This window comes from Struthio camelus, chromosome 5 (genome assembly GCF_040807025.1).
Source record: "Struthio camelus isolate bStrCam1 chromosome 5, bStrCam1.hap1, whole genome shotgun sequence".
NCBI lineage: Eukaryota > Metazoa > Chordata > Aves > Struthioniformes > Struthionidae > Struthio > Struthio camelus.
This window is the reverse complement of record NC_090946.1, coordinates 63,915,634-63,927,809: the sequence shown is the minus strand read 5'-3', so window position 1 is coordinate 63,927,809 and position 12,176 is coordinate 63,915,634. Positions and strand designations below refer to the sequence as shown.

The window sequence follows — 12,176 nt, the reverse complement described above, 5'->3', positions numbered from 1 at the left end:
TGAGACATTGTCTTTACATATTCCAGTGCTAAAATGCCTTGAGAAAGACTATTCCCATTAACTGTGATGTGAAAGGTTTTGATGGAGATATACCTCTTGGTAGACACGGGTGCTGTAATGTACTCTGGTACTCAATGCCTGGTGGCATTAGTTTTTGTTTTTGTGTGTAATTTTTTTGTAAGATTGTTTTCTTTATCAAAGCTCTGAAGTGCCAGGCTTTCTCTCAGCACTTTTACTGGCTCAAGTCTTTCTAGTGATCTTTCTTGTTATGTTTTAATAAATCTTTGGTTCAGGTCCTGTGATTTTGGTATACTAGGAAGCATTAGAGTAAGATAAATGTCACACCTTAATGAGAAATAGCTAAATCAACTGAAAACCTTTAATATTTGTTGCTGTCATTCATTAAAAGAATATGGCTTTATTCTGGAGCTTTAACAGCAATTTTGCAGTATACTGCCATGTAGAAAACAGAAATTTATGTGCCAACCTTGCATTCAGGTCCTAGACGATGGTACTTGCTTTGATTTGCAGTAGTGAGAGTCTAAATTAGTTTCAGAGAAATCTATGGGTTTTTTTATCCCTTTTCAATATAAATGAGATCAAGTGTTTTTTTTTTTTTTTTTTTTTTAAGTTCTGTTGAATATAAATCAGGAAAGGTAAGAATCATAGGTAAAGGAGAATCATGGGGTAGTGCCATGATTCTTTGTCTCTTTGTCTACTTTTAACAGTTACTCTATGGAAAGAATTTAGGATCTACTGCTTGACTAGGGAAGATTTCTTTTTCCCAAATGCCTGGGTATACTGTGACTTTTTTAACTTTCCTTTTTTTTTTAAGGCCAACGTGTAGTCCCAGTTATGTTTGTGTATTTTATACGAGGATGTTATCTGTTGCCATGTGGCATACTGCTTTTTTGTAGTAGATCCAGGAAGATTCTAAACAGTATGTATATATCACTGTATTTAACGGGCTAGTGAAGGAAGAAAGTTGTCATTCAGCCTCTAACGATCAGAAGTTGTGTGGAGTTTACTTAACTTTTCTAACTACTAAAGTGAATTGGAGCACATGCTTCAGCGTTTTCAATATTGAAGCCTCTTCCATCACAAGAATTAACCTACAGCATGAAGAAATTAAAAAAAAAAAAAACCTTTTAAAACTGCATACAAGAAGAATGTTCTTGTTGGCAATCCCTGTTCAGGTGTCATTACACTTGTGACTTTTGGCTATATTGGCTGAGATTGGGTGTTGCATGGGTGGCTGAAGGGACAGAAGAATTCAAGGAAATAGTGGTTGAGATTTTGGACGAATGGTACCGTTAGTAGCGCTTGCCATGTGCAAGAGATGACCCAGGAATAGGTCAGATGAAACAAGAAAAGAGACGGGGTGCCTTGAAGGTAAGAACAGAATATACTCAAAAGTTGTAGTGCGGAAGTGAAAGTCACTAGTGTGATTGCAGGGTCGTGCAATGTTAGATCTACTGGAAGTAATATTGCAATACCGCAGCAGCATACTGGATGTTGTAAAGAAGAGACGATATTAAGGAGAGGAGAGAGAAAAATAAGGAAATGCTGATAGATTATATGTGTATGTAATGAGTCAATAGAACTTGTGGAGGTTCTTTGAAGAGGTAATAGGATTTGATTCTGTGATGGCTGTGCATGAGGTAAGGGAAGAGTTAACAAAGACCATGAAACCATGGATGGGCCTGAATTATGAGGAAGACTACCCTCCACCCAGAGCGGGAAAAGTTGAGAGGAATAGGACATGCAAGCATATTTGTTTGGCCTGCCTTGAAATTAAGGTGCCAGTGTCAGCTTTTTCTTTTTTTCTGTATAGGTATCAGTATTACTTGCAATTAAAGAAAGATATCTTGGAGGGCAACATTCCTTGCACACTGGAGCAAGCAATACATCTGGCTGGTTTAGCTGTTCAAGGTGAGTAAGGCAATTATGCCAAGTAGCTAATGTAGCAGTTGGAAATTTGGTGATGTATTTAATTGCCTGTTTTCTACTTGTTCTGAAATAATCACCCTTCTCCTTTCTGTAATAAAAAAGGCAGGACATAGTTGCATTCAAGTATGCGTTCTGTTTCTATGAAATACATTTTTGTTTTGAATGAATAGCCTTACAAATATAGTGACGTTACATTCCTGAGAGTTCAGTAAGTTATGAAAGTTGCTCCTTAGAACCACATCACCCAGCATGTGGGCTTGGGGGGCAGCGGGATCAGTGGCCCAGAACTTGCTAGTGTACGTGTGCCATGCTCAGAGGCGTACCTGGGTGTACCTAGTGCTTCTTTCCAGAGTTTGGGTTTGAATTAGACACCTGAATTCCTTTGGAGACAAGCAGTTTGAGTCCTCTTCTTAGGTTAGCAGACCTTTCATCTGTTGTCTCTGTTACTGAAAACTTCTGACACAGTAGGAGGAGAAGAGGGCATATTTTAATAAATAAGCAAATGTGACTATACAGTAGCACTTGTATCTCCACTTTCTCTCCCAAATGCCCTAACACCTAAGATAAGTTAGTTCACAAGGCTGTCAACAGTTCCTGTGTTCAAATCTCTGCTGAAGACTCACTTCTATAATTCCCATGAAAATGGTTGCTCTGTTCTTTCCAATGAGGGTCAAATGGGGTGGAGTGTATAGAGAATCACCAGTCTTCAGTCTGTTTGCTCTGATAATGTCCAGTGCTTCCTGCTAATATGTTTGTTCAATCTTAAGTCTCGCAAAATATAAGTTCTTGATGGCAACAGTTTTGTTTTGTGTGTCTGAACGATGACAGCTTCATTCTGTGTGTTTATGTTTTGCTTCACTGTGGATGCCACTCCAATATAAGTAACAGCAATTGTAAAACTGCCAAAATTGAAAGGGACCTAACGTCATTTGCAGTACATACAACTTTGCTTTTTTGCCTTTTTGTGTGCTGGTAGTATTGCATTAAAGATGATAATTGTTATTTTTCTGAGAATATACATACTAGTGCAATAGGGTAAATTAATATTAATCTCTTGTTTATATAACAGTATTTTTTGTTTAATCCAAGCCAGGATTTAATAGCTTTCAACTGACGAAGTCTTGCTTCATTATTTTCCTATCTTTGGACAGTATAAATGTGTCTCTGCTCAGTGAGTTGTTTATGGGAATCTTTCAGTATAATCCTCTTTCCAGATGGAAAATATTTATCCTTTAACTTTTGCATTCCTCTTTCAGTCTTGTATAAGAGAACTGTATGTGTTGGAAACACAGTGAAAAAATAACTCAGAAAAAGCACAGCTTTTAAATTAATGTACTTGGATTAAAGTATTTTATACCAGGTAGATTATTTAATTTTAACAAATGAGCAACTAGAGGCAGTTATTTGCTCTTTCGAGAGAGCCGATTACTTTTCTCTTCCCCATGAGACTGATTTGTAGCTGAAATTCTGAACTGGCCTGAACACTTTTATCTCAAGTGTTATGTTAAGTCTAGCATGGCACAAGTCCTCCCCTTTAATCATTTGGTTCCTAATTGATCCTTCTGTTATGCTATTATAGGTTATCTGTGATAGCTTAAATAAGATCTATGTACTTGGAGATTATGTGTATATGTTTTGGAACAGCCATTCTGTAGAAACTGCAGTCCCTTAAGACAGTTTCTCTTGTGAGACTGGTATATAATTTTTGTGATTTAGACTATTTTATTTCTCCTCTTTGAAAAGCTGGTTAGTTTTTTCCTGGAAACAGACAAAGGAGCAAATTCTTTGGGATGCCTTTTTGGCATGACAGAGAATCCAAATTTTTACTGAATCCATTCGGAGCATAGCTGAGTCAGGGAAGTCTAGGCTTCTAGTTTTGACTTTCTGCATGCCAAAGCAGAAAGGCTTGTGATGGGAAGTAGCCAGTGTCCAGGATGCTCCAACTGTTCCTACCAAGTGTTTGAACCACGCTGCAAGGTAGAGCAGTCTGTCAGTTCTTTGCTGCAAGTACAGTTGTTATGGTTAAATATCTGATGAGTGGGAGTAAAGAAGATGGAGCCAGAATCTTCTCAATGGTGCTCAGGGAAAACAGGAAACTCCACCTAAACGTAATACAGAAGTTTTTTACTGTGAGGGAGGTCAGACACTGGAACAGCTTGCGCAAAGAAGCTGTAAAGTCTCTGTCTTCTATATTCAAAACCTGACTAGACACAGCCCACAGCAACCTGCTGTACTTGACCCAGCTTTGAGCAGGGAGGTTGGACTACATGATCTCCAGAGGTCCCTTCCAACCTCAACCATTTTATAATTCAATGATTAAAAAAAAACAAAGAACTTAAAGCTGCACTCTGATTGTTTTATCATTTCCTCCCCTTTTCAATCCCTAAGGAGCATTACCAGTTTTTCTGAACATGGTAAAAGGTAGGCTGTGTTTCTGCTGTTCCTCTTAGAAAACGTTACTCGTTGCTTTGTTTGCTTGTTTGATTTTTTTTCAGATCATAGTTCCGTAGGATAGAGATTTGTTACTCGGAGATCCTGCTGTTATTAATCAAGTGTTAAATCATTTTGTTATGAATGTCAGAATCCAAGGCCTTTTTTATTTTTTAGCTGATTTTGGAGACTATGATCAGTATGAATCTCAGGAGTTTCTACAAAGATTTGCCTTGTTTCCAGTGGTAAGTACTTTCTTCAACTTCTTTTTTGATATTATTAAACAAAAGTAAGTTGTGGTTTGAAGACCCCTCCCATGTCCTCAAGTCAAATACCAGATTGACAAATGCAATTTATTATTAAAAACCCCATGGTTCATTCTAGCTTACTGCTCCTCAAATTATCAAATTTAACAAAGTTTTTTTCTGAGACTAGAGGGAGATATGATGCCTTATATTGTATAGAAGCAAAGGCATTGCAAGATTTTTGAATTTTATCCTTTGTATTATAAAGAAAAGAAGGTTGGGATGGAGATGGGAAAATTAGTAGAACCAATCCCAAAGTGTGACACTAGTGCTTTTTGTTTTCATTTGCATGGAGAAGGTAGATGCATTATTTCCTTTTCTTTTATAAATTTAGTATTACTTCATTTACAGCATCTGAGCTCCAAGCCTAGAGTGGAGGACTTCTTCCGTTATGTAAAGATACTCTAACTGTTTTATTTTGTAGTTTTCTTTCTTTTTTTTTTTTTTTGTAATTCATTCAATAACGCTCTCCTTCATTAAGGGTTGGCTACAAGAAGAAAAGATATTGGAAGAAGCAACACAGAAAGTTGCCTTGCTACATCAAAAGTACAGGTATGTTTCTAAAATGCTCTATTGCTTATTTTTGACGTGGTTGCTTGAATAGCTCAGCAAGTTGGAAATCTCAGAAGGCAGTTGGACTAAGTTTGCCTGCTGTTTAGATGAGTTTTGCACTGATACAGCTTCACTAAAGTGAAGTGGTGTTTTTAGTGAATGAATGTGAAAGGAGAACCAGAACCAATGACCTTTGTAGAATAAATGAAAGAGTACTGCTTGCAAATTAGGAATATGGGACCCAAGTAGATGATTGCTATAAAGTTTCTAAAACTTGTTTACAGCTTGAATTTGTGACTCCATTAAGGATATTTCTTGTAAAACAACTCTGGCAGGTACTGTGGGCTCTAAAAATGTAGAGACCCAGAGACCATTACTGTGCAAGATCCTTATGATCTAAGTAAAAGGCAGCTAAAATACAGGAGCCCAGGACAGTAAGTTAGAGGAGAGTTGAAGTTGTGTTTTCTGTTGTCAGTTCCTCAGTGAAAAATGTTTGTGGCTATTTGTAAAGTTGCTATCTTTCTGCGCTGTTTTAAAACAAAGCTTAAAAAATTTCAAACCCATTTGTTTTTGAATGCTGACGTAACATGATTGTATGCTTAAGATTCAGCAAAAAAGAACTAATCTGGATAGGATTAGGAAAAAGTGGAGGAACAGATTAATGTGATTGATGAATATTCACAGAATTAGGAATGAGCGAGACAGGATTTTGCAGGTAGACATTATATCTTTTATGAGATCATCTGGGGTAGTCAGGGAAACACAAGCTTTCAGGCTCTCTGATGCTACTGCAGATCTGTGAGAAAAAGGACTTTACCAGATGGTCTAATAAAAACTATTACCTTTAGGTACAGACCTTGTCTTGCTGAAACCATTACTGCTACAATTCTGCTATTATTTTGGAGATGAGACCTCTTTTTGCCGAAATGTGCAGTGTCAATCTTGATATAGGTCTTAAACATGTATACAGGAGCAGGATACATTTAGATCTTGAACGTGTGTGCCAATTTATCCCATTCTGATAAACTGAGAAAATTAAGTGACAATGATGAATTTGAAGAAGGATGTCACAATTGTCTGCCATTTTAACTGCTTTGTGTTGCTGTTTGCTTACGGAGGTGTATGAGACAAAGAAGATATTAGAATCAAAGTGTGAAGACCAAGACAAGAATGTTAGCCGTTGGTACAAATGGAAATCAGTAGGATTTAATGGCTGCCTGGATGTTTTGGGGATGTTTGTCAAGCTTTGACAGTGTCATTCAGAGTAAAACAAAGAGGGATTTTTCTAACTGACAGTATTTTATTATCTGATTGTTTTCATTTGCAGAGGCCTTACTCCTCCTGATGCAGAAATGTTATATATGCAAGAAGTGGAGAGAATGGAGGGCTATGGTGAAGAGAGCTATCCTGCAAAGGTAAACATAGCTTTGATCTTTGTTTTAGTTGTTTTTTCCCTGTTTAAATGGAGTTACTCCCTGTCTTTTTTTTAAAAAAAAAAAAAAAAGTCACTCCCTTCCCTCCCCAAAAATTGAAAATCAGATGTGTGGGCCTGATCAGGAGTTGCATCGCTATTGTAACTATTTCACTTTACTGGGATTTTTCAATATAAAAGTTGCTATGTTGAGTTGGATGTATGTGCATTAGTAATAAGGAGCAAGCATTATATGTTCAGCTGGATTACAACTTTAATATTACCTTTGAATTGCCGCTGTTATTTTGTTTCCCAGAACTTTTTTTTACATAAGTAGTTGCTGCTAATGTAGCTTTCCTCTCAAAGAAATTTTCTTGTATTTACATAATTTCTTACAACTCCTTACAGGACAGCCAAGGAAGTGATATATTCATTGGAGCGTGTCTTGATGGTATCTTTGTGAAACACAAAAATGGCCGGCCTCCTGTTGTATTTAGGTGAGTGCTAGTCTTTATTCAAATATCTTTGTGTAAATACACTTACTTACTTCTTAACGTTTTATGTAGGTTCCTCACTAGCATAAATTGCTGTAGGATCTATGTTTATTCATTTGATAATGACAGTCTTGTAGGCCTCGTGTGAATACTGAAGTCGGTGGGAAAATTTCAAAGTATTGGCTGCAGGATGGATTATTTTAAATCACCATAATTCTAAGGGATGAGTATGTAATATATATGTCATTGTAAAACATTTACTAAATCAAAAAGAAGCAACTCTTTGCATATAGAACATGTTAAGTCCTGAAATATTTATGTCACTACTTAGAAATATTCACTTGTGAAAATATCCAAGAATTACTTTCAAATGCTATATATAAATGAGATAGAGGAGAGCAATATGATAAATTATGTCATTATTTTAAATTCATACATTATTTTAGTTAGTCTGTTACTTGATGTTCTGTTAGTTAAATTGTAAACCTAAGTGTATCCAGAACTTAACTAACATAAAATTCAGTCTTTGCGTGCAATGGCCTGGTTCCAGCTGCCTTCAGGAAGGACTGCACAGGCATCCAAGGACAGAATTTGGAATAAATTTCAAAAAATGTATATGGAAATATGTTTAGTGGCTCTTAGTAGATTGTAATTATCACTATAGCTAGAAAGTCTTTGCCATAGAATTGAATTTTTAGCTGATTATGAACAGAATCTTGGAAACCTGTAGTCCAAAAGTTAGTGGAACCTGTGAATTTCTGTAGAGTAGAGACAGTGGTAATTGTGCTTGTCTCTTAGTGGCTTTGATTATTAGAACTTACAGATTCATTAGCTTTCCACTGTTCATTACAAATATGGTCTCACTCCTGCTGGCAGGAGAGCTATTGCCAAGTCCTTTTTCACTGCGTAGAGTGGTAGAGGTGCTCTACTCTCCCTTCTTGCAGAATGAAACAACGGCAGCTCTGCTGTCTGGCTTTCCCAGATGAATGAAGCTTTGTCTGTAAATTTCACATAAGTCGAAGTGCCGGGAAAACTCATATGCATCTCTTTATCTGTTAGAGAGAAACTCACTCCTACAATTGTGTAGTGTGAGCGACTTTCTCGTATACGTCATTGTAAGCTACATCGTGCTTCTAGTTGTTTAAAAACCGAAATTCATTTTTAAAATCTGAGGTGTTTGGAAATACTTAGTATTGAAGCCAACAAAGTGTGGATGGCGAATCTGTCTCAAATATGAGAAGAAAGTTGCACGTTGTTGGAGAGCGTCCAAAAGCATTCACGTTGCAGTTCTCTTCTGTACAGCTGATTTGCTGTATCGCTGTGGGCAGTTCCCCTGGGGACAGATCTATCAGGGTATTTGAGAACCAAAAAAAAGCGTAAGTCAATGACCCACTAGTGCAATTTACAGTGGTTGGGTTAGGCTTCAGGTTGGTTCCAGTAGTTTCATAATTGCATCCATAAATGGCTATGAACCAAGGCCTTAATTTTTTTCTCTCTGTCCTTCATCAAAAGGAGGATTCCCTGCCTCACAGTATGCTGGTAAATAGCTACAGAAAATGCTATGAGCCACATCAATATAATGGAAATGGAAGTTATATAAATACCTTTAGAAGGAGACCTGTATGTAGATCATGCTTTTTCCCCTGTGTTTGTGCACTGCAGAACATTCAACTAATAAATCAGTAATACAGACTTTGTTTATATTAATGTGTTACTAGTAGATTAAACTAAATTTAAATTTAACAGGAAATTGAATAAATATGTGGCATTCTATATCTTACAATCTAACTTTTCATCATCTGTCAGCTTGCAAGAGTTCTAGAAAACACAGAGAGTAATGCCTTAGTTACTTTGTGTTTAATGTAGACATTTTTTTCCTTTAGAATGCATCATTTCCTTTCAGGTAGTGAGGACATTATCCTTTATTGATAGCTAGGTTCACTTGAATTGACTTAAAAAAAAAATCAGTGAAAAGAAATTTGAAGTGGAAGATGCATTGTTATACATAATATAATGTTGCATGTCTTCTAAAGAGTCACATACTTATTTTCCTTTCAGCAGTCATTTAACAAATAGGGATGTGATGGTGTGCGATTACAGTGTTGTTTAACTTGTTCGAGTAGATTGAAAATTTTTTTTTGTCCTCAGTCACTCTTCTTAGAGATGGGTCTGTTCTTCAATTGCATTTTCTATGGCTTGCAGATCCAGAGCTTGCCAGTCACGTTCTCTCCCTTTTGTCTGTAGGTGGCATGACATTGCCAACATGTCCCATAACAAATCCTTTTTTGCACTAGAGCTGGCAAGCAAAGAAGAGACAATCCAGTTCCAAACTGTGAGTGGATGTTTATTTTTTTCACTAAGGCATCAATAAATGCAACACAGTTTAAGACTGCTAATTTTATATTCTGTCAGCTAAATTTCTTTTTATATATATATATGTAGCAGCTTTAAACTGTATGAATGAGTCAAGTATAGCAACACTGTCTTTGGCTAGCTTCCTAAGGGAAGGCACTTTGGAGGGGAAGGCATTAAAAATCTGACCTTTTACAGTGAATACACTGGTTCGGGTGGTCATAAGTACTCTGAACCATTCCAGTGAAATTTCTTGCATGCATTTTTTAGCCTTTTAAATCAGCGGCATTTAAAGATCACATTACGGCTTAGAGCCCTGCTGGACGGGCCACAGTGAACCTTGCAGAATCATGTTCATGGAGCATCTACTTGTTTCCTTTGTCAAGAAGGCAATTTTTGACAATCTTACAGCATGATATGTGTATACGCTGTAAAAGGTGGTAGTATTGTGGCTGATAAGAATACCATCAACAAAAGGCGTCTGCTTTCAACTTTCATAAATCTAATAAAACCTTTAGGCTAGGGTACCTGTTCAGGTCTGCAAAGAGAAATTTTAAGGAAAAATTGGTCAATGCCAATTTAATCTTAAAAATGTTGATGGCTTCTGTGAGAGCAGGTGATAGGTATACCTGTTTTAACATATTAGCATGTTTTACCTAATAGCAATTTTTTTTCGTTTTTTTGGCAGGAAGATATGGAAACAGCAAAATATGTGTGGAGGATGTGTGTGGCTAGACACAAATTTTACAGACTAAATAAATGCAGCCTGTAAGTAGCATACACTAGCAGAACTCTTGATGCCCTTGAAGCTCCATTGGGAACCAACATCTTTTATAACCTCTATAATATCTTTATTTTTCTTTTCCGTTTATGCCAACTAATAACTTGGATTTTTTCCTATTTTTTATAAGAAAGTATTTATCACCAATTACTACAACTTGTATTTAAAAATGATTTTAAAAAGGGCTCAAAAACAGTTCAGCCTTATAACAGAGAACAATGTTAAATTTCAATCTTTACTAAATTAACAGTGTTTGGCCCCTGGTGCTGAATCTCAGTGCTGTAGTAGACCTCAGTTGTTGTGGGGGCCACTAATGCTAAAATGTTTGTGAGATACTGAAATCACTGGGATTTTGGCCTACATTTGAGCAAAGCATTTAAAGATCACTCTGACGGCCTTTAAAAGGACAGGAAGTGCATGTGAAGCACTCTTGAAATGTGCTGGATTGACAGCTGAGAGGTATGTGGTCCTTTGGGTATCTGTGGAATCTGTATAGCTCGAGTAGCACTAGTGGCAGTAGCAACCTAAATTTAATACAATTAATCAAATTAGATTTAAATGGGCTGGTATCCAATTTGTAAATCAAGGGCTAGAATTTGAGCTACTCTTCTCTACAGGTACCAGCTGTCCTTCAGTTACAATACTTCAGTCAAAGAACAAAGAACTAGACCCAGAGAATCGCCTGTCATAAAAAAAAAATAAATATGTGATTCCCAAATGTTCCACTCTGCTGCTTTGTACGGAGGTCTGCAACAAACTACGTAGGGAGGGCTTGGTACAAAATTCCCTGAAGCCAAGGGAGAGATAATGGGATGTTTTGTACCACAGAACTCACTAGTAGTATGTTTATTGTGAACTCAACTTAGAAGAATAGGATTAATTTGGAATAGCCCTCTTATCTTAAGCTTGGCTGCCTCTTGAGAGGGGTGAGAAATATTGGTTATGTTAGTGTATTTGCGGGACTCTCTCATTGCACTCTGAATAATAGCAGTTTTATAGCTATATATTGAATGCTAGTTTTCAAGGTTACTTATTCTGACCCTTTTGTAGCAACACAGTTTTATTAATAGGAGAAGTCCTCAAAGAAAACTTTTTAACTTTATCTCCACTCTAAGATTCTCTGTCATCTGGTCCTGCTGCTGAAAAATATCTTATGCATGCCTATATAATGTTCAGTCTTTTTTTTTCTGTTGGTAGCTAGGACCTTTCTTAATTAGATTTCTTTGCATGTTAGCTGACTGTTTCCGTTTTATCTGTACGTGCCTTGTCTTTAGCGACTCTCCGGACTCTCCATCCGAGGAGGGCTCTCAGAAATCTTCCCTCAGTCTTTCCCTTCCACGCTTTCCAATTCTTTCTCGTCCTTCATTTCCCAAAGGGTGAGCTGGAAAATCGTCTTTCTTTCTGAAATCTGTATTTGTATCTGTTCCTGTATTTGTATTACTCTGCTGTCTTTTGACCTCTGTCTTACTGCAAGGTGCAGAGTGCAGGTGCAGCTTAGGGTGAGGAAAAAGGGGCTTAAGGTTTCTGAGCAGTCCATCTTGGAGGTAACCTAAAAAGTTATGAAGCTATTACCAATAGCTAGAACATCAGAACATGTAAATACTTATGCAGCATAGTTATACTTTGCTGTTTCTGTAACATTTACAAAGGATCCTTAGTATTTGCAAAGATTTTAAATTAGATCTTATAGAAGAGGTGACTTACAGTAGGAGATTTTGCCTGGTGTTCGAATTTGCTACTGGTTCCTGGCTTTTCCTGCCCTGCTACAAGAATAGCTTCAGGGCCATCTCCCTTTTGTGCTCCACAGAAAGGAGACAAAGAAATAGCTAAGGTATTTTCCTCCTGGTTTTGTGTTTCTGCTCATACTAGCTGCAGTGGTGGTTTACATATGGTGCTCTTTC

General features: G+C 37.0%; 1 protein-coding gene across 3 annotated transcripts in view; it reads left to right on the top strand.

Annotated features, from left to right (window-relative positions):
• The window catches only part of PTPN21 (protein tyrosine phosphatase non-receptor type 21), a 43,612-nt gene that overhangs the window by 16,947 nt on the left and 14,489 nt on the right, over positions 1-12,176 (top strand). For 2 of the 3 annotated variants that reach the window (XM_009689830.2, XM_068946750.1), the window contains exons 4-10: positions 1,835-1,932; positions 4,558-4,625; positions 5,167-5,237; positions 6,565-6,652; positions 7,057-7,145; positions 9,387-9,474; positions 10,183-10,262. In XM_009689830.2, the coding sequence (XP_009688125.2) occupies positions 1,835-1,932; positions 4,558-4,625; positions 5,167-5,237; positions 6,565-6,652; positions 7,057-7,145; positions 9,387-9,474; positions 10,183-10,262 (582 nt within the window). Of the gene's footprint in view, positions 1-1,834; positions 1,933-4,557; positions 4,626-5,166; positions 5,238-6,564; positions 6,653-7,056; positions 7,146-9,386; positions 9,475-10,182; positions 10,263-11,549; positions 11,652-12,176 lie in introns of all 3 variants that reach the window. The other variant, XM_068946749.1, reaches the window with a different exon arrangement.